Here is a 23,806-nt window from a genome sequence, read left to right on the forward strand (position 1 = left end):
AACTAAATCTAAATACCTACTAAATATACAATACCTACTAAATATAAAATACCTCTCCCAAACTACCCGCCTTTTGCAGCTCGATACGGTAAATATTTCTCTGGGACTTTATGGGCGCAAGATCGATTTAATAGCCCTGACAAAAAAAAACGGTGAACGTTTTCGTGACGTAGGTAGATGCCTGAAGAAGCATCTGTGCAAACTAACAAAATAAATAAAAACACGGGTATGTTCAAGTAAATTTATTCCATAAGTTAGGTAATCATACGTTTATTTATATTATTTAATTTTATAGGACACTTTTCATATAGCCTTACAAGTGAACTGGGTTGTGATTATGAAATTGTTTATTCTTATTACCTAATAACGTATGCGGAGTGAAATCTGGACAAAATTCAATGTCGTACTAAATATAAACAACATGGTTATTTTTCATTAATTTTCATGTATTTTAATAATGTATTTAACAACGTAAGATGCAAGATAAATTTTACTCAAATGCGAGATTTTTAATGGAAGTTGTGGTACATTAAAGCCATCGGTGTCTAAAACACAAATGTTACTATTTTTTTTAGTTAAAATTTTATCATAGGAAAACTTTTTTAGGAAATTTCGTATGCTCGACATATTTCACATTATCGTCCGTTGGACCATTAGTGCTCTCAAAGTAATAGTTACCTGGCAATAAATTTCCATTTTTAGTGACTTATGATTAGTCCCCCATAAATCCCATTACGCAAAAACAGCTGTTTTTGTACATTTTTGTCGGTATGACGTACCCACATTTTCAAAGCTATTTATTTTTATTTTCGGAGACGGTGACCTTAACTTTTCTTGAATGTTTGCCGATGCCCATATCTATATGATATGTTTAAACCATTTTACTGCCACATGTGAATAATCTCATGACTTCTCTGTAAGATTTTGTGACTGTCATTTTGTCATTTTCTTCAATCGATCTCTCCCAGGAAACTGGTTAATGCTGGAATGTTTCCCTAAACCAGACGGAAAAAGGATGTTAACAATATTATAAACATACCTCTGATACCTCTAACCCGCTTCCATAAAATGTTCCACTATCTTTTTCGGCCATAGGGAAATAGTACTGGAGAAATTACATACCTACAGTTTCGTGATGGTGCTCTTCTAGATTCTCCGAAAAAATGTTGGATGGATTTGAATCTGTACCGTGCCGTGTCCCACGGATACACATGCTCGGATTATCTAATTAATAAATATAAAAAATATTGGCTACATTATATTCGTAACTAAACTGTATTCCCCCAAAATGTTACGAGATTACTGATGGTTATTTAAACTAAAAGCGACTTAATTACACAGGTACCTATACTTAGGTAGGTTTTAAAATGCGGTCATAATGCCACGAGCAAGGCTAGTTTGAAAAATGACCTTGGAGTTTCACAACTGCACAGGAATTAGTATTTTTAGTCAACTTGTAATTGACGGAATGTACATACTTAATCCTAAGTAAACATATAAACAAGCGTAGGTACAGATCTTTTTGTAAAACAGCTCAACATTATCTTAAAATAAATAATACAGTTCAATAAGAACACAAACGCACGTAAAAAAATAAATCACACACACAGTCAGTTTTTCGAATGATCATAATTCTTTCGAGTCTTCTGGTAAACAGAGAAAGAGTTTAGACGTAGCCGTGTTAAAGCTGTGTACTGCGTTGAGGAACCAGAGTGGTTTGTTCTGCCATTTGATGAAAATAAAATAGACGGGTATGCCGAGTAGGGTGAAGGAAACACCTATGGCGAGTTGCTTCGGGTGTGCGAAGCAGGAGAGGATTACTAGGAAGGTGCAGACAATAAAGAAGACGCAGGGCAGTATGAGGCTCACTCGGATGGGCCGTGTGGCCTGTGGGCGAGAGTATCGCAGCCACAGGAGGCCGGTGACGCTACACAGTATGAAGAGCGCCTCGACAGCGGTCACCACCACCACCAGCGCTTCCACGTCGTTCCACACCAGGATCACCAGCGTCACCAGACACTGAAAATAACAACACATAACAAAATGGTGTTCCATGCAGATGACGTTGCGATGAAATGAGTCCAGTTCTAAAACAAGATTTGCAATTAAAAAAACAACGCCAATTTGTCTTTTTTTATTTGCATCTCAGATCTTAGTTAATCTATCTAAATTCTATCTATCTATCGATCTAAATTTCAAATTGGCCTTAGTGCCTATACAACAGAGTTGAGTTATAATCGTTCTTTGCTCCTTTTGAATGCGCTTCTTGCATCAGCCTCTCAGTGCGATTTGTTTGCAGGCAGATAGGTGGTTGTGCGTGATGAATGTTTGAGGTTTTGTGAGAAGATGGATGCACGTCCTTCAACTGTTTAAAATGTGTTAATTATTTATTTTTAAATGTTAGTATTGTAATTTGTGATTAATTGTATATTGTTTCTTTTTCTTTTTGTATTTTCTGTGTAAGTTAGCAGTGGTTTGGTATTTTACTGTCATACTGTTTAACTTGTTTGATAAAATAAATAAAATAAAATAAATAATAATGTAAATTGAAATAAATGTCATACTCGTACCTATACGAAAGGAAAAGTCACCAACGCCTCCATTGCCCAGGGCTGAGAGTTGAGTTACTTTGACCAGAAGATCTAAGCACCTAACAAAATGCATGGAACTGAGATCTGAGATGGCATTAAATTATTTATTCGTAAAAAAAGTCTAATTGGCGTTGTTTTTTTAATTGCAAATCTAGTTTTAGAACTGGACTAATTTCATCAAATTTGTTATCAATGTTATTATTCGCGAGTGCATTTCGATGACGAGCCGCATGAGCGTAACATAACAAACTGCTTACGTATATGGTATATCAAGATATTTTATAGCATCTTAAATAGGTACTTGCATATTAAGTGCATATTAAAAAAAAAAACAAAAGAAAATAAAAACGTTTCGAACCCTTTACAGCGTTCGTGGTCAACGGGTGACGTCGGGATGTATTATAAATTCAATATACGCGATATAATCCGTTTTCATAGTTTTATTTCATGAGTAACTATCGCGGTAACCGAAGACAATATTCAGTAATTATTATTTTTATCCAATTTCACTTATTTTTCTTAGGTGCCTAATTTATTACGTAGAAATGAATTCATTATTAATTTTATTAGAGTAAAATGTGACATTACTTAGGTCTGTAGAGATGAATTTAATTTTAATTATTTTAATTAAGAAAATTGTGTCATTATTATTAACTTATTATTCCTAATTCTGTATTCGGTATTATACATATTATTTATTGCTTCAATCCAATTAAATTAAAATGGTAACAGTAATTAACGGCCTCATTCGTCTTGCCAATTATTGTATTTTTTACCTCCTATTTAAAAATAATTAATGCATTTTAGATAATAAGTAATATAATGCCAAAGAGCACGTAAGGTTTATCTGTTAGTGCTGTCTGATTGATATAAATAAATATACAAACAAAATAAATAAACTTGTAATTCACGAACGGGAGATACATTGCTGAGTTTCTATTATCCACACCTATTTACTTTCTCTAATGAACGTATCGTGTTTTTATTTTACCGCTCTGATGAAAGTTATATGTTTCTGCTCTGATGAAAGAGTTTGTGTATCTGGGAACATTATTCACTAGGGACGGTAAGCATGATAAACATATTGAAAGGAGAGTGAGTGCTGGAAATCGCGTGAATGGGGCACTTAACGCTTTTATGAGCTGCCAGAAGGTGTCGCAAAAGGCACGGTTGGCTGTGCATAGAGGGGTGCTGGTGCCTACACTTATGTATGGTAGCGAAAGTTGGGTATGGCAGAAGAGGCATCAGAGCCAAGTGAATGCAGTGGAAATGAGAGCGTTGAGAAGTGTGTGTGGTGTGAGATTACAAGATAGAATTAGGAACAGTGTGATAAGGGAAAAGTGTGGACTGAGCGAAGATGTAGTGACAAAAATTAAGAAAGGTATGTTGAGATGGTTTGGACACGTGGAAAGAATAAGTGAAAGAAGGCTAACAAAGAGAGTGTATAAGGGAGAGGTAGAAACGGGAGTTGGAAGGGGCAGACCTCGGCGGACTTTCTCTGATCAGATCGGGGAAATCCTGAAGAAAGGCCAGGTCAAGAGCACCCTAAACCGGCGAGCGTGTATGAGGAATGTTATGAAAGTGAAGGAAGCGAAAGAGGTATGTCAGGATCTCTGGATCTGCTCTGATAAATATTAATAATCTGGGCACGGCAGTGCCCCGCCAAGACGAGCAAAGCGAAGCGCAAGGGCACTACCTACCTTTTCACGAAGCGCTTCGTCGTTTTTTTGAACCCTCATAACTTGGGTTGGGATAAAAATAGATAAATACAATTCTCGGGATATGGTGAGTTTGTGAAGTTAGGGTTTGTAGGGTTAGAAGCTTGGCTCTACAAGAGATCTGATAACTTTTTGACAGTACGAGCCTTGTGGTATTGTCTTGGCAACATTGGCCTGTGCAGCCGATGGTCCTGGGTTCGAATCCCGGTAAGGGCATTTATTTGTGTGATGAGCACAGATATTTGTTCCTGAGTCATGGGTGTTTTCAATGTATTTAAGTATTTATATATTCTATATATCGTTGTCTGAATAGTGAATACCCATAACACAAGTCTCCTTGAGCTTATTACCATGGGACTTAATTAAGCTGTGTAAGAATGTCCGATAATATTTATAAAAAAAAAATTACATGAAAATGTTTTTGGTGGGATTGAATTTAACTGGATTTTAGCATAGTGCCTGAATATGTAATACTTGGTAATACATATTTTTCAACTGCTATAACCAATTTAGGTACTCATTTTCTTTCACTTAAAAATTATACGTATTTATTGCCTACATGTGTCTGTAATAACGGTTCTTACCATGAATAAAAGCGAAGGAACAGGCGTTAACCTCTTCACATCAATGAGCGATATCGCCAACGGCAAGTTTCCATCCCGAGCCCCCACGAAGAACAGGCGAGAAGATGCATATATAGCTCCATTCAGCGAGCCGAGCGTGCACAACGCCACGAACAGGGACATGATCCATCCCCATGAGCCCAAGATCTTGTCGCTGAAGGTAATGGCCACGGCGTTCGACGACAGGATCTCGGCGTTGGTGAGGACGGCAAAGAAGGCCACGTTGGTCAGGGCATACACGGCGGTCACGACGGGCAGCGATATGCAGATGGCACGGGGAAGGTTTCTGAAAATAGGAATTGAATGGAATTATTGGTAGGTAGAATCGGGCCTAGCCTAAGAGCCTAAAGCAGGCTGTAGTTAGTAGTAGATAGATAGAATTATACATGCACTGTATCTACAGTCAATTCCGGGCATTAAACACCGACTTTCGGCGGCATAAAAATAGTAATGACCCGGTTCGAAGGACCAATAAAATTATAAAATGTTTTTAATCTGAACAAGATACTTTAAGTTCCGAGTATCTGCCTTATTTGGTGTTAATTACGAAGGTAGATTAAATTAATTTCACCGGTTCTTTGGCAGTGTTGGAATGTGGATTTTCACCTAATTACTATACCTATACATAGTAGGCGCTGCAAAAAAGTAATAGGTACACTCAAGAGAAATGAAATCGGGATAATTATATGAAAATCCCTGTCGAAGCATAACGCTTTACACGTAAGGTGACTTACTTGTAAGGATCCTTTAATTCTTCCGTTACGAAATTTAAATAATTCCATCCAGAATATGAGAACAAGCCCGAGTAGAATGCGATGGCAATTTCGCTGGGTCCGGTCTTGGTTCCTTTCATCATGCCCTCGAGGTTCTCGGTGTGGCCGTGGAACAGGTGCACCAGGCTGGCCAAGAAGATGAGCAGCAGCGCAAGCACCTTGGCGGCGGTGAACGAGTCTTGCAGCCGCGTCACCCATTTCACGTTACCGCAGTTGATAATTGTAAGAAAACCTGGCAATTTGATAATCTGGATTAGTTCAAGAAAAAAACTATGTAAAATTTGGGACCCTAGGAGGATATCGCAAGGCTGGCCTAAATACTGGGCACATACACATTTGTTTTATTTGTTGATCGATGGTTATGGACGATTATGAACTGTGGAAGTTGCCTCGCGATTTTTCGCACAGTATATAGTTTATCAAAAATCGTAAATTCGTAACCTAATATTTAATTACTATACGGCCACAGGTGTTATGAGTGTTACCACGATACATCTGTACCTCGGCAGCTTGAAACTGGCTTATTAAGGTCAACTGGGACAAAGGCGTCACTGTTTTTTTTAATTATTTTTCCTACTCCAAGTTGTGAAATGTTTAGATAGTGATTATAAACGGGAAAACCCAAATATTCCGAAATATGTTTTCCCGATTTTCAAAACCACGATTTTCATAATCCCGATTTTTTATACGTCCGAAACATGTATCAAAATTACGATTTTTAAAAACACGAAGAAAGAAAATCACTTCTGTGCTATTTCCGAATACTTAAAATCCGATTGTCATTCGAACGAAAGCATAAAGTTCCGATTTTACACTTCCGAAAATATTTTTTCCGAATTCTTAAATTCCGAAAAAATCATTGACCGATCGGAAATACTGATACTTGGGGTAACTCCAGCCAGCAGATTCTGCAGCATTTTATTAATTCGGTAGTCAGAAATTCGGTCCTTTGTAAGGTTGGAAACATGAAATTCGTGATATTCAAATGAAGACTCACGTTTTACTAATTATTACGGGTGCCTGTCGTGCTGCATCATGTTAAATTCCGCATTCTAAAATTCGCCAGAACTGCGAACCCCACGATAACGAACTGTTGCCAGAAAAGTGGTTAGGTTAGGTTAGAACTGCGACACCCAAAAAAAGAACTGTTGCCAGAAGTGGGGTAGGTAAGATTAGAACTGCGATTCCCCCGAAACCAAACTGTTGCCAGAAAAGTGGGTTAGGTTAGGTTAGAACTGCGACCCCCTTCGAATGCTGTCACCTTGCCGTGGTGAAGGGGCTTGCGTGCTCCAATGACCCTCAGGGCTATGCTGGATAGGGTCTCCCAAGCCGGACAGGCCTGAGGAGAGGGGCCAGACTAAGAGCAGCTCACGGGGGGCGGCTCCGCGTGTCCCTCTGAAACCTGCAACCCCCACTGAAAATAATGGTTTTTAGAAAAGTAGGTTTAGGTTAGGTTAGAACTAAAACCCCCCACAGAAGGGACCTGCTTACAGAAAATGATGATAATTATTAAAAATTTAACAGTTAGGGTATTTAAAATAGGAATCACGTCAAATCGGAATGTAAAATTTCGGAATAATGGCAATTTGGAATTCGTGATTTCAAAAATCGTAAATGTTAAATTCGGTGTTAGGCCTATCGGAATTGTTATACTTAATCGGAATTATGTGGATCGGAATTTACAAAATTCGGCTTTTCTGCTTTTCGGAAATAAAAATCTTCGGGATTTTCATCATTCGTAATTACGACAGTCGGAATTTTGATGGCATGATGGCATAAAACTTTTCGGAATTGTGTAGTGTACCCGTATATAAATACCTAATATTCTTCCGCTCTGTACTTTCTACAACTTTTTACTATTTAGCTAGATTTCAATATGAAAAAAATAAAATCGCAACAGTTGATATGAAAGAAAAACACAAAATATACTAAAAGCTCAAACATGTTTTTGCACTTGGGTTTTTTTTTAATCAGTACCCTTCTCATACAAAGAAGGATTTTTATTTACTACGTGGTAAAAATCGTTGTGTTGTGACGTTTAATTTAAGTAGCTAATGAGTAAAATTTCCTAATTCGACTCTGGGAGTTAGGAAGCAGGAGCGGTATTCGACATGCGTTAAGTGACGTTTCGTGTTGAACTTCAGTTGAATGAAAGAAATCGTGTGTTGTCGAATAGGTAAATTTGACATTAGCAATCCACAGTTAGGTGACAACGAAACCAAACCATTTTAAACCGTATAGTAGTAAGAAAACAAAGTTGATTTTTGTTGCATAATTTTTTCAATGAATGACTTTTGGTCGTACCAAATGATACTTTCCACAGTTGATGAACAAATGATTCATTCCACTGTTGAACTGATGTTGAAGCCGAAACTGACAGTTGTGCATCTCGAATAGGGCCCCTGGCCTATTGTCACAGTGGAGTTTTCCTTAACGTGGATTGGTAATATCCTTTAACACCGGGTGCTAGGGCAGGCATACTGGGCTCGGACAAGTGCCCTTACGCAACTGTGTGTTCGCCAAGATAATTCCGCACAAGTGTGTGTTAGCGCGATGCGGGAGGAAGCGCCCATTATCCTGTCAGCCGCAATCAGTGCGGCCACCGCCGAGCGACAACGCGTTTTAAAGACGTCCCTGGTTGACGGGAACAGCGGGAAAATTGCACGTTGACTAATTACCACAGCCAGCCGTACTTGTTTCGCTGTCCCTTCTGTAGATCAGATTAGACGTGTGACGATTAAAAAATGATCGGCGGCAGCGTTTGCCAAAAAATTGGCGGCGGCGACGTGTTTTCGGCGTGAAATCGGCGTGACCTTGACTTTCGGGTTTCTTAAGAAGAATCATTAATTTGTTGTTTTTCTTGAAAATTTGATCAATCCAGGTTGCTGGCCAGTGAACTAAGTATAGTTTTGAATATGCTGTGAGTAAAATAGGATTTGTAAATGAATAATATAGAATAAGTATAATAACTTGATTTCCCTAGTAACCTGCAGTAAGGGGCTAAGGGGTTACCTGGTCCCAATGACCTACCATCCGATCTGTAACTCTCCATTTCTCATGATTTCCATGGCTTATCTTATTAAAAATGACGGACTGTAACAAAACAGAACTCCAAAATCCTTGAAATTTGCTGGAGAACATTCCAGGGAAAAGTAAAACTGACAACGGGACATCCCTACGCGGCCACGAGGATTGGACCACACCTCGATTGACGAAGACCGATGCCTCCTCGCGTCACCTAGTATTACGTCCGCTGGACACTCCCTTTATAACACCTACAGCATCAGCGTACGATCCTACTATGTATACATTACATCTGGATATTAAAGAAGTGTTAGTCATAAAATATCTACTCGCTTGACCTAGACCCGGTAGGTCTAATTATTGATGTATGTTCAATATTGTTCAACGTTAAACCGGCAACAACTGATTATTTTGGAAACATGACATTTTTAAGTACAATATTTATATTTTTCAGAGAAAAAACGTTAATCTATAATACACCCTTAGTGAAATCTTAACATAATAGTCCACCAAGAATTTCTGTCCTGGAGGCACATTCGGATAGTAAAAATTGCATACTAATGTGATTTCGGTATCATTACGTCCCACTCGCATATTGGTAGGAGTAATCAAATTATGTTCTTCTACATATGCTGGATGCAGTTGCTTGCTGCCGCCCCTAACGTCTTGCCGCCCCAGGCCCGGGCCTACTTGGCCTTAGGGCAAATCCGCCACTGACTGGATGGATGTTTCGTTTTGTCCTAAAAATAGACTATGTACCTACCATACAAGTATAAATAAATAAACTTCAACATGGCCATGCATTTTTGTTTTTGCTGCAAACATCGTTGAACATGACGCGGATTTAGTTACCTCCAAATGTATCTGGTTTATCAGTTGTTATTTGAATGTTGAATACCAAATTAAAAATGTCCAAGTTTTTTCGTGGGAGCACAACCGGTTCGCTGTAAGGGGTATTGATAACACAATCAGTGTAGGTATACGTACTTATTTCCAACCAACAACTCTTGCACTTCTTGGAATGTCGATCCATGTCTCAGTATTTAATTATGTGAAATTAAATTCATCAGTCGGCGGCTGTGATACTTCTTAAAGGAGAACACGCATTAAATTACCGGTGTCAGATGGACCAGTTTATGGACCTTTCCTTTTGAGAGCGACTTGTCCTGGAATGTGATGAGCCAAACGTGTTCTCTGCATATTCTGTACAATAGGGAATTGTGTAGGCCCATATAATAGTGATGCCCTTACTTCCAAATTGCAAATAACAATATAACAGTGATTTCGTTACGTGTAAGTTGTGTAATACTTTTTTTTCGTCTATTTTTAAAATTATAGGTCCTCGCTTCCAGTACGGGTGGCCTACAACTATTATTAGTTGTGCAATACTTAGAGGTGAACAAGTTGTTTAATATAGGGCCAACCCTTAAATAGTATGAAATCATCCTGAATAGAATACAATACAATATGCCGGGGGTAACAACATATGTATATATATTAATAGGGGAATACTTGATAGCCAACGTTTGAGCACAATTTTATAATCATCAACAAGGAGATGAGATTATGGTCCTTCTGTTTTAGTACAAGTACCTAAGTACCAATAGGTCAAAAAGCTTTGAGCATTCAACATTTCCACTAGGTATTGAAGTTTACAATAAAATTACCAATAGGAAATATTATTGGCTATAAACTAGAACTAAAATCGTCTTTGATAAAACTGCTAGAAACAAAAGAATAAACAAAGAGTACCTAGTTTCTCTTATCGATATTATGTTAAAGCCACGTTAAAGCTTAATGAAAACGACAACCATTAAACGCTATATTGTTGGTTTAAGAGTAGCAACATACTTAAATAATAAGTACATGTTTACTCCACAAACATGTACTTATTATTTACGCAAATATTCCTTAATGTATCGATAATAAATAAATAAGACTTCTGTAATTCTAATTCATGCGGTTGTTAAGTCAGGTAACCAAGTAAGGGGCATCCATTAATCACGTCATACGAAGTAAGGGGGGGAGGGGGGGGGGTCTAAAAAAAATCACGCATGAAATATAAAAACCGGCCAAGTTCGAGTCGGACTCGTGCACCGAGGGTTCCGTACTTTTTAGTATTTGTTGTTGTAGCGGCAACTGTGAAAATTTCAACTGTCTAGCTATCACGGTTCGAGAGATACAGCCTGGTGACAGACAGACGGACAGACGGTCAGACCGACAGACGGACAGCGGAGTCTTAGTAATAGGGTCCCGTTTTTACCCTTTGGGTACGGAACCTTAAAAATTACTAATAAAATTACACGTCATATGGATCCTATTGGATTGGATGGGGGGGGGGGGTCCGGAAACCTGAAAATATCACCATATGGGGGAAGGGGGTCAAAAACTACCCAAAAACGTATGACGTGATTAATGGATGCCCCCTAAGGTGGGACGGCTGGTCCAGAATAGGTATACGAGTAAGTGGACCCCTCCACATAGCGAAGAAAAATTAAAATATGTTAGGTATAACAAAATTACTTACAAGTAAGGACTGCAGCTATAAGGCTGGAGGCGGCCTTGGGAACGTCGCAGACCGGCCACAAGGGCTTCAGTATGTTCTCTGCGAAGGTGATGGCCGTGATGGCGTTGGCCGTAGGCACGAGGATGAAGAGGGCCACCCACAGGTAGAGGAAGCCCGGGAGAGGACCGAAGGCCTCGCTAATGTAAGCGTAGTCTCCCCCGGACTTGGGGATCATTGTTCCTGAAAAAGCGACAAAGTATGCTAAAAAATATCTTATATTAGTAAAGATATTTAGGCATGCCATTCTGTGATCGTGTAACAGTAAGAATGTGTAATGTAATTATTTTTCGTACAATGTTTTATTGGAATTTCAAAGTTATTAGGTACTCTTATTACCAACGCGTGTTTAGAGATATAGTGCGGTAGAGCTAAGGTAAACAATGTTTGTTAGATAAAGTACAAAAAAGTTGAGATTTTGGATAAATCTAGTAACTATTATAATGTAATTTTATCGAGTTATATCCGGCAAATAAGTAAATATTCAGCCAAAGCACTAATTATTGCATCTATTAATAATTTATTATGTATTAGGGAAACATCGTGAGGAACCTGCATACATCTGCGAAGAAATTCAAAGGTGTGTTAACCCCAATCCGCATTGGGCTAGCGTGGGAACTGTAGCCCGAGCCCTCTCGCGCATGAGAGGAGGCCTGTGCCCAGCAGTGGGTCGTATACATATAGGCTGATTCATTATATTATTAAGTATTTGTAAATCACGTAGGTATCATCTGCAATGACTGCAATAATATCTTAAACGAAGAAGTGAGCAAAATTATCGGACACTTATAATCACTAATCTTATAATCTTCTTATATCGGGCTCTAATATAAATAAGATTTTCATGCCATAAGAATAAGAATTATGACACTTCTGCTAAGAATAGCGTATAAATCTTCAAAGAAGTGGCGTACCTACTTTATTGCTTGGGATTGGCTTACAAATAACAGGCTGAATTGATCTTTTGTATTCTTTGGATGCTCGAGCCTGAGTCATGTCATTGTCGTCTATTTAGTTTTTAGTGTGGGAAAAGCTTTTAAGTTCCATTTGCACTATCCCACTAACCCGGGGTGTGACGTTTACACAATAAAAGTGTTAGCAAACTACCCTGCCAGCCGACACTCGGTTGTCAACGGTCGTGGCACTCGTGGCGAGTGGACAGGGGCCCTATTCGAGATGCACAACTGTCAGTTTCGGCTTCAACATCAGTTCAACAGTGGAATGAATCATTTGTTCATCAACCGTGGAAAGTATCATTTGGTACAACTAAAACTCATTCATAGAAAAAATTATTCAACAAAAATCAACTTTGTTTTCTTACTACTATACGGTTTAAAATGGCTCTGAACTCGTCGTGGTTCGGTTTGGTTTCGTTGTCACCTAACTGTGGATTGCTAATGTCAAATTTACCTATTTGACAACACACGATTTCTTCCATTCAACTGAAGTTCAACACGTAACGTCACTTAACGCATGTCGAATACCGCTCCAGGTAGCAAGCACACGACTGACTAAGTGAGTTTTATTGGTTACATATTAGAATACCGAAAATTGATTTTCCTAATGTCGAATCACCTATGCTCGATTCACCTATTTTTTTAAATACCCAATGGTCAATAAACCTAAGCTCATAACACTAAATGAATGTAACACTTAATGCACGTTTCACCTATTATTGTTTTACCTAAGCTCTGATTACCTATAGTCGATTTACCTAAATTTGACACACCTAATGCTCGAAATACCTAAAGCAGATTTACCTAATACACGAAATACCTAATGTTGATATACCTAATGCACGAATTACCTAAAGCTGATATACCTATTGCTCGAAACACCTAAAGCTGATATACCGAATGCACGAATTACCTACAGCTGTTATACCTAACGAACCAAACACCTAAAGTCATTAGACCATTATGTAACCATATTACAGCGAATAAACTTCTACTTCTTCTTTCTTGTGAATTCTACCCTGACGATTCTTTTTAAAGATTCAATAGTTATTTGTTATACAAGGGTGCAAAGTTGTATTTTACCCGCGAGTGTGGAATTGAAACACGAGCAAGCGAAAGGATTCTATAGTTGAACCACGAGCGAAGCGAGTGGTTCTAAAAGAGAATCCTGAGCGTAGCGAGTGTTTTAACACACGAGAAGTAAAATACATTTGCACCCGTGTGTAACACAAAACTTTTCCCCTCACTTTAGCGAGGAAAGTGCAACATCCTCAGCCGTTAGATCATCTTCATCAACTGGAATCACTCATTTTTTTACGATATTATAACAAAAAACTCGAAATTCTGTACTTTTATGTGAGAAGTTTTAAAGCAAAGTTTTTGTTGTCTATGTTGACATTTCTAACGTATGAAATGTCAACGATGCGTTTTGAAATTGCATCGACTTAACTTGTGCGTTCAGAATTATATTTAACATAATTATTAAAAAAACAAACGTTTATTATGGAATTTTAAGGTTTATGACTTAAGATCATTAAATAAAGCTAAATCTGGTATTTTTTATTAGATTTTCAAATAATTTATCTAATGATAATTAATATCGAACGAACCATTATTATGAGCGTTTTACGTTTTGTTATCTGTCAAGCTACTTAAACACGCTCCATCCAAGGTCAAATTACTTTCCCCACTAGTGGATAAAATGCGTTTTTCCCCGCTTGTTTTAAAGGATAAAAGACGGCTTTCCGAGCTAGTGAGGGGAAAAGAATTTATTTGCATAGAACACAGTTATAAGAAGGTGTTACAAGATAAAATTTATTTATTATTTATTATAACCGGATAACCAGATGGAGAAAGAGATTGCTAGAAGAACAACTAACGCTTGGAAACGGTACTGGTCATTGAGAGAAGTAATGAAGAATAAAGAAATTAATATAGCCACAAAGAGGAAGTTGTTTAATACATGCATTCTACCAGTCTTAACCTATGGCAGTCAAACTTGGACACTAACTAAGAAAGACTTAAACAAACTACAAGTGTGTCAAAGGTCCATGGAAAGAAGTATGATTGAAGTTAAATTGAGAGACAGAATCAGGAACAAGTACATTAGATCTAAAACACGTGTAGAAGATGTAACCATTAAAGTTAAAACACTCAAATGGAGGTGGACAGGACATACGATCAGGGGCAAAAAAAAATGGAGCAAGAGAATTATATGGTGGTTCCTGAAAGATAGAAAAAGAAAACAAGGACCACCAAAAATGAGATGGGAAGACGAAATTGTAAAATTCGCAGGGAGATATTGGACCAGACTGGCGAGAGACAGGGAAAAATGGAGAGGGATGGAAGAGGCCTTTGCCAAACGGCACACAGACCAAACCGAAACCGATGTTGTCTGAAACTAATATTATGTTAAATTTATACTTGGATGTTGTGTACAATAATATTTAAACTCTCAATTTGTAAAAAAAAAAATGTCTGAATAAAAGGCTTATATATATATATATATATATATATTTATTTATTTATTTATTTATTAACCAACTTTACATTTACAGTAAAACCAAACATGCAAGTTATGGGTTATAAACATATATGTACTTAAAACTAAGATAATATGCTTATCACTAAATTAATTAATATTAATAGTTGTGGGCGTGGATATTGATTCTAGGTAGCGGGCTGCTGTGGCTAGGAGTTTCGGTTCTGATTGTGAGAATATGTCAAGAGTGGGATTATGTCATTAATATGGTTAAGTGCGATAAATAGAGGACTAGTGACTAGTGTCATTGTGCTGGTCTTGGGAATTACGAACATCTGAGAGTAGCTCTAACGAATGGTGACGGTACCTTAAAATGAACATATTCTAGTAGCAATGGATTAAATATTGATCCACGTATTACTCTAAAAAGTATTTTACTGTTGCAAGCTGCCTACGTACTTCAAGACTTTGATATGAGACCATTCCCAATACAAACGGCGTGGGATACATGTAGACATAGTACCCATGTGTTTTCCAGTAGAGATACTGACACAAATATTGTTCAATAATAAAAACGCGTTGATTTTTCGTATGGTTATACCAAAGATCAACCATTTTTACAAACCCTAAACATTCAGCTGTCAAATAGTTTTTTAGGGTTGCTAGCACTAAAATACAAAAATGGCGGGAAATTGAAATCTTGCGTCCTTTTTGGGACACCCGTTATTATTTTAAGCTTTTGTAAATATTGCAACTTTAACAATATTTGCACGCCTGCATGCAGACTGAATGCACGGATTTATTTTATCTTGTAACACCTTCTTATAACTGTGTTCTATGCCATGTTCTATGCATATAAATTCTTTGAATCTTTAAAAACCGGCCAAGTCCGAGTCGGACTCGCGCACGAAGGGTTCCGTACCATTACGGAAAAAAACAGCAAAAAAATCACGGTTTGTTGTATGGGAGCCCCATTGAAATATTTATATTATTCTGTTTTTAGCATTTCTTGTTATAGCGGCAACAGAAATACATCATCTGTGAAAATTTCAACTGTCTAGCTATGAGATACAGCCTGGTGACAGACAGACAGACGGACAGCGGAGTCTTAGTAATAGGGTCCCGTTTTTACCCTTTGGGTACGGAACCCTAAAAAGGATCGTCAGGGTAGAATTCACAAGAAATATAAATACAAATGGTTTATTCGCTGTAATATGGTTACATAATGGTCTAAAGGTGATAAATATGAAATATACTTATGTAAATTTTGTTAATGTACATGTATTTTTCTTTCCTCGTATTCTAAATGAAAAGTAGAGTATTTAACTCGGGTGAAAGTCTGAAAGGCACCATTTCATCCCTTGGTTAACAATCTAATGAACTTTATTAAATTGCGAAGTTTGTGTAAGGGAAGCTCGTAAGCGATATGCAATGCAATGTTTACGTATATCACACACTACGTGTCTTGTGTGATTCACGATAAACATCGAGTTTGAGAACATAATATATGATCCGACTACCCGATGTAAAATAACAATTACGATACCTATTATCAGAGAAAGTTGTTTAAATAAGGATCCGCACGAGTGTTTGGATAGCTTTATCGGTCAAGATAAATTGATATGATAGTGATCTGCCAGTGTAAAAATTGTAATATGTGGCTTTCCATGAGAGAAGGGTCCATATGCTCATTTCCAGTTACGGAGATATGAACGTTTTTGTAAAATACTTCAAAATTATTATTTTTTAGGGTTCCGTACCCAAAGGGTAAAAACGGGACCCTATTACTAAGACTCCGCTGTCCGTCTGTCTGTCTGTCACCAGGCTGTATCTCATGAACCGTGATAGCTAGACAGTAGACAGTTGAAATTTTCACAGATGATGTATTTCTGTTGCCGCTATAACAACAAATACGAAAAAGTACGGAACCCTCGGTGCGCGAATCCGACTCGCACTTGGCCGGTTTTTTTTTATTTCTTTTTAGCTGGTTTGATAGTGCACGACACCTTGCTTTTTGTGACTATGCGCTGAAACTTGGCGCAGTTGATTCTTAGCTGGTCTTTCAGACCAGGAGCCATCGAGAGCCACCGCATTTTAAGTGGGGGGAGGGGGAGAAGTTCGACGCTGCCGAGCTTTAATTGAAGCAACCTCTTAAACTATTCATATTAGGGCATGTGATGTAATTTTTAAATTAAGGATGAGGAATCTATTTTTAGAACAAAAACAATGCACGTTCTAACAAAAAAAAATATGAATAAATTAGAAAAGACGTATTTTTTTTAGCTTGTGCGTTAGCATGTGTGCTATATTATAACCCCAAACCTGCACCATGCACCCCTTGATATGGCTCTTAAAAATACTGATATAAAGCAGCATTGGTCGGTGGGATGTGTTCTATCTGCCGGTCTTTTTTGGTTAAAACAAAGATTTACGGCACTCATTTACTGAAGTAAGGTCTGTATCGTTTATTATAAATACAGATAAAGTCTGGTCTTACTGGACTGTTGGTTTGGTTACCATACCAATATTTTAAAACCTCAATCAGCTCAGCCGGTGCACTGCAGCCGGTCTCATTTACCAATTTGTCCCACAAAATGTCACGAGACTAGGTCAAAGGTCCAAGAAGCAGGGAGTCACCGGTATATCCCTTTCCTACTTGTATAGTACTGGACAGTTAGTTTTAAACATACGATAGCCGTCTCTGTAGAAAGTCCAGGGGCCCTATTCGAGATGCACAACTGTCAGTTTCGGCTTCAACATCAGTTCAACAGTGGAATGAATCATTTGTTCATCAACTGTGGAAAGTATCATTTGGTACAACCAAAACTCATTCATTGAAAAAATTATGCAACAAAAATCAACTTTGTTTTCTTACTACTATACGGTTTAAAATGGCTCTGAACTCTGCGTGGTTCGGTTTGGTTTCGTTGTCACCTAACTGTGGATTGCTAATGTCAAATTTACCTATTCGACAACACACGATTTCTTCCATTCAACTGAAGTTCAACACGAAACGTCACTTAACGCATGTCGAATACCGCTCCAGGTCTAAACCCGAACTGAGCGTCATTTATTAGTTGTATGTGCTTGGCTAAGTGTTTATCTAACAAACTGTCCAGCACCTTAGCCACCACGGTTGCCAGCGATATTGGTCGGTAATTGTTACAGTCAGATACATCTCCTGTTTTCTTTTTAACCGACTTCCAAATCTCAAAAGGAGGAGGTTATCAATTCAGTTGTATGTTTTTTTAATGTTTGTTACTCCATATCTCCGTCATTTCTGGGCCGATTATGAAAATTCTTTTTTTGATTGTAAGTATATACATACAGATTGGTCCCATTTTTGTCAAAACGCAGTTCTGATGATGGGATCCATGAGGAATCGAGGGAACTCTTCTAATGTTAAAGGCATGCATATAGTGATTTTAGTATTTTCATCAACAAATCAAGCATTTATGTACATTTAAAAAAAAATGACATTTGATGAAATGGAACTGCTGATGATGATCAGAATGGAACTCTTTAACGACGCATAGTTCACGTTTGGCGATTTGTCCTCGTCGTTAGGTTTGTTAAGCAATTATTTTATATTAGGTATGATGTGCCAATGCATATTTTAAGGGATTATTTGTGTAAACGGGTGAAATTTAGCTATTAAATTCTTACTGTTGCCAAATTACACTATAAAAATAGATTGAAATAGAATGTTGTTGACATTGTGCCATTGAACTTTAGATAAAATAATTATCCCATAACTATCCGTTTATTTGGGGACAACTGGTGGGTACAATTATAGTGTGTATGTTTGTTTATATATTCCATAATTTATATCTATACAACGTTATGTTCTTACAGTAGAGTCTATCAATAAAATAGGGTACCGTCATAATTGTAGTGGATAATTAGTTATTTGTTATACAAGGGTGCAAAGTTGTATTTTACCCGCGAGTGTTTTAACACACGAGAAGTAAAATACATTTGGACCCGTGTGTAACACAAAACTTTTCCCCTCACTATAGCGAGGAAAGTGCAACATCCACAGGCGTTAGATCATCTTCATCAATGGAATCACTCATTTTTTACGATATTATAAAAAAACTCTGGAAATTCTGTATTTTTACGTGAGTTGTTAAGTAAAAATATTGTTGACAATGTTGACATTTCTGACGTATGAAATGTCAATGATGCGCTTTGAAATTGCATCGACTCAACTTGTGCGTACAGAATTATATTTAACATCATTATTAAAAAACAAACGTTTCTTATGGAAATTTAAGGTTTATGACATAAAATCATTAAATAAAGCTGAATTAGGTATTTTTTTATTAGATTCTCAAACCATTTGTTTAATGATAATTAATATCAAACGAACCATTATTACGAGCGTTTTACGTTTTGTTATCTGTCAAGCTACTTAAACACGCTCCATCCAAGGTGCATAAAATGCGTTTTTCCCCGCTTGTTTTAAAGGATAAAAGACAACTTTCCGAGCTAGTGAGGGGAAAAAATAATTACTTAACTGTTTCGTGGATGGTTTGAATTTTAATTTGTTATGTTATGTCTACCCCATCCATTTTTTACTTTTGTCTAGAAGTTGAACATATTTTTCTTTTATTTTAGTAAACATACATATATATAAACATTACATTTACTAAACTAATTTGTGATAGGGACTAAGTAGGTATGTGATCTCTATGCTACGTAACGAAGTATTCCTGTCTTACAAACAACAGGTAGGTACTTACTTATATGTATTTATTTCGTAAGTAAAGTATGCAATCCACACACTATGTTACCGTGTTACATTCTGAATGCAATATTGTTAATCGTTATAATTATTCAGATGTTTGGCCGGCATCGGCACTGCACACTTGCGCAGTGGCAGGTTAATTCCGTCTGTCGCCGCATGCGCAGTAGCTTAAGAGGAAAGGAGACGGCCGTTTCTCCATACAAATGTAGTCCCCATTTTCCTTTCTAGGGCCCATTTCTCGAACGATATTAGACTAATATTATTAGTCCACGTACTGTCAAATTGTATGGGTTGCCATGACAACACACTAATAATATTAGACTTATATCGTTCGAGAAAATGGGCCCTGGTTATTAACATTGTGGAAAATAGTTTTACATAATTGGATGTATATTAACCATAGCTATGCTAGCTATTAAAAATTAGGAGCGAAAAACTGATTTCATACAAGTTTTTAAATGCTCCTAACCTAACTTAAAATAATAAAAAAACGAAAAAAGTGAAACGTGCGGGCATAGCTGTGGTTGATACCTACGTAGATGAGGACTACGTTCGTATGAAAATGAGATTTCGCGCGGGTCCTCCACTTTCGTCTTAATGACGGGCACGTGTGGAGAAAAGTTGTCATTGTCACACATCAACATATGAGTGCACTCAACCCAACGGTCGAGGGTTGGACCCCCTGGGTTGCGAAAGTACCCATCTACAACTATAGTAGATTGTATACAACAAGGGCATAAAGCGATCCAATCGTAACCGAGGCAATGTCGAGGATAAAAATGGACATTTATGCATGAGTTATACACTGCTTTTCACTTCGATTGTGAGTTGTGAGTGAAACACAAAAATACCTACTCAATATTATAGGTTATTTTACCGTATTTATTCAAGACTAAAGGAAATGGTCGGGGGCGCAGAACACGCCGGTTGGGAGCGCGCCGGTCGGGGGCGCGCCGGCAGGGCTGGCAGTTTGTATGGCAGGTTTTGGACTTTATCGCTAAGTCAATGAGGGTCTAATATAAAGATGATTTTACTTTATGCACTAGCGATTTTATGTCGGCTACTCACGACTTAAAGTCAAACTTTACGAGTATGAGAAGTGAAATAGTAGATAGTACAATAAGGGCAAAAAGCGATCTGTGGGTTGTAACATAGGAATTTAACAAATCCCTAGTTAATATTATAAATACGAAAGTAACTGTCCGCGTATTAGGTCTGCTGAACCGATTTAGATTAAATTTTGTACGGAGATAGTGTAAGGCCCGTGAAACCAGGAGTTTTTCGCAATGATCATCATCATGCCACGCTGACTAAGTTACGGGCAGAAACTATTTCTTATTAAATTTATTAACCTGCTTTTTTGGAATCAATTAGCTACTATTATTTCGTATTTTTTACTATTCGATAAGTTTACCAACTATAAATTTCAAACCGTATCGAATTGTTTACCTAACTTTTATTGCGGTGTTCTTATAATACAACTCTACAACTCTCTTGAAACAAAAACCGGCCAAGTGCGAGTTAGACTCGCGTTCTAAGGTTTCCGTACATTACACAATTTAAACAATGTATTTTTTATGTGAAACGTGAGTGAAATGTCTTTAAAAAACCCGTAGGGGGTCGGATCAAAAACCAAGTAATTAAGTCGGACTCACGCTTGACTGCAATTTCTAATAGGTTTTCCTGTAATCTATAGGTATATAGATATATAGATATATTTTGTGTATTTTTTTCAAAATTTTACACCCAGTAGTTTCGGAGATAAAGGGGGGAAGGGGGGGGATGGTCATTTTTTTGCCTATTTTCTCGAATAACTTCTAAATTGTTTATCCTAAAATTATAAAAAATATATATTTGAGATTTTCATAATGAGCCCTTTCATTTGATATATAACACGATATAGTTTGAAAAACTTTATTTTTTATTTTTCTCATTTACCCTCCAAAAGTGGCCCCCATGTTTAAAATTAATTTGTTAACGTTACATGTCCGTCTTTGGGTCACAAACTTACATATGTGTACCAAATTTCAAGTTAATTGGTCCAGTAGTTTCGGAGAAAATAGGCTGTGACAGACGGACAGACAGACGCACGAGTGATCCTATAAGGGTTCCGTTTTTTCCTTTTGAGGTACGGAACCCTAAAAACTGAGTTTATGTAGGTACCTATACTAGATTAGACTTCCTATAACATTATAGGTACTAGTTAATTATTATAGTAGTAAATTACCAATTAAATTAATGAAAAAATGCTTCATGAGAAGAAGATAAAAAAAAGAAACTAGCGACTATTATTTCGTATTTTTTTACTATTCGATGAGTTTACCAACTATAAATTTTGAACCGTATTGAATTGTTTTAAGTAGCTACCTAATTTTTATTGCGGTGTTCTTATAAAATACGACTCTACAACTGTCTTGAAACAAAAACTGAGTTTATGTAGGTACCTATACTAGATTAGACTTGTTATAACATTATAGGTACTAGTTAATTATTATAGTAGTACATCACCAATTAAATTAATGAAAAAATGCTCCATGAGGAAACTCGATGTTAAGGGAAACCTACTATTTAAATACCACATATGCATGTTTGGCATGAATGTTGAAGCGCCTTAAAACACTGCTTACTTAACTGTGACATTACATTAGTTAAAAAAAATAGTTTTAGAAGCACTTTCACGTACTTTATTTTATTAGGGTACAATTATATTAAAATATTAATTAAAGATTTAATTTCTTAGCCAGAGTTCGGCTTTGCGTACGTCTGTTCCGAATTCCGATCCGATATCATATCAGATCGACTCAGAATTGGGGCTTAGCGAAGTAAATGTAAACAATGTACTTAGATAAATAAGGTCTGTGTATACAATAAATTATCAGCAATCACTCACCTAACTCCCCGTAGCACAGAGCTCCGATCATAGAGAGAAAGCCAGAGAGTATCCAGACGATGAGGGCCATGCCCTTGGAGCCGGCATACCTCAACGCCATTTTTGGCGATACGAAGATGCCAGAGCCCACGATCACCCCCACGATAATAGCCACCCCGTTCATCAGGCCCAACTCCTTCTTCAAGTGTAGACCTTCGCGCGACCCGTCAGCGTCTCCAGGGTCTCCCGACTCGCCGCCGACTTCCATCGCCTTCGGTTTCAGTCCTTCCGAGAGTTCTGAGGCCGACACTTTCGCCATTTTTTAAACGTTTAATTTAATATATCACGGTAAACAAATCAATTCTTTCAGTGTCCGAACACGTGGTTACTGGTTACAGCGCCGCGATTTTAATCATTATGTTAATTTTCTGAAAAACTGAGCGGCGTCAGACAAACATTGCATCACTCGGCGCGGGCCGGACGGCGAATGAGCGGGAACCACCACGTGCGAACGACACCATGAAAACGCCATGAATTGATAAAGTATTATTAGCAGCGGTCAGGCTTTACCACAGCTGATAACACGAACATTAATGATTGCTGCACACAATGCAATGTTCTATTTGCAGGTTAAAATATGCAACACATTAAAAGTTGTAAAAATGCACTATACTGTAAACTATACAAAGGAAACCAGATATCGATTGCATTTTTTAAAATATATAACTTGTACGTCAGGACGTAATATTTGTTTAGTTAAGAGATGAAAATGCACGTCACACGAACGTTCAACGTTACGCACACCTACTTTACTATTCCATTAAGGTTAGCAGTAACCCCACTAAACACGACCGACCGTCTGCCGGCGCAAGATGACTTAATGCGTAAAATGTTTTATGTGATGCGGATGCTCTTTAAAAACATGTCTTGTGACATAGTCATACAGCTGAGAATAGCAGCGAGCTTGATTTTTGTGAGTTCTCTGCCAAGTTTGAGCAACTGGTTTTGGTTCATCTGTCTCTGTCTTCCCGTACACTCATTTGGCATAATTTCCACGGATAACTTGGTCATCTGTTCGATAAGCGATAAGATGTCTGGGGCACTAGGGTCTTGATCACGACACGATAGAGCTTCTTTAAGATCGAAAATAATACCTACTGTGGCATCTTCAATACAGGACATGAGCGATTTCATTGTGAACATTGGGGTCAATGACAGTACCTAACAGTATCTAAATGTAAATGGGTCCATTTTTTGTGACTGACTGATTTTTGTTGATTGATTATTCAATTTCCTCCACAATTACGCGTATTAAATTGCAAATATTGCATTCAATAGTAACGGAGGTTTCTATAGGTGTGGATCAGAGTCCAGAGACAAGTAAATCATACGGACTGGCAGTCTCTCTACAAAGTTGCTTTCTCATGGATTCTGTAATATCAAACCCAATATACTAA

The 23,806-nt window shown here is 37.5% G+C and overlaps 1 protein-coding gene across 1 annotated transcript; it reads right to left on the reverse strand.

Moving 5' to 3' along the window:
* Positions 1 to 227: 227 nt before the first annotated feature.
* Positions 228 to 23,165, reverse strand: LOC134740672 (Y+L amino acid transporter 2). Its single transcript, XM_063673221.1, has 5 exons — positions 22,371 to 23,165; positions 11,257 to 11,475; positions 5,667 to 5,937; positions 4,894 to 5,218; positions 228 to 2,019 (listed from the first exon to the last, which is right to left on the reverse strand). The coding sequence occupies exons 1-5, from the start codon at positions 22,666 to 22,668 to the stop codon at positions 1,627 to 1,629; spliced, it is 1,506 nt and encodes a 501-aa protein (XP_063529291.1). The 5' UTR covers positions 22,669 to 23,165; the 3' UTR covers positions 228 to 1,626.
* Between the last annotated feature and the right edge of the window lie 641 nt (positions 23,166 to 23,806).

Source organism: Cydia strobilella, chromosome 4 (assembly GCF_947568885.1).
Source record: "Cydia strobilella chromosome 4, ilCydStro3.1, whole genome shotgun sequence".
Lineage (NCBI taxonomy): Eukaryota > Metazoa > Arthropoda > Insecta > Lepidoptera > Tortricidae > Cydia > Cydia strobilella.

What these genes read in the sequence shown, in the direction of transcription:
- LOC134740672 (XM_063673221.1), bottom strand. Translation starts at nt 22,668, where the DNA reads ATGGCGAAAGTGTCGGCCTCAGAACTCTCGGAAGGACTGAAACCGAAG. An exon ending in TCTGTGCTACGGGGAGTTAG is followed by an intron (nt 11,476 to 22,370) that starts GTGAGTGATTGC and finishes TCGCTTTTTCAG; the next exon opens with GAACAATGATCCCCAAGTCC. An exon ending in TATAGCTGCAGTCCTTACTT is followed by an intron (nt 5,938 to 11,256) that starts GTAAGTAATTTT and finishes TCAAATTGCCAG; the next exon opens with GTTTTCTTACAATTATCAAC.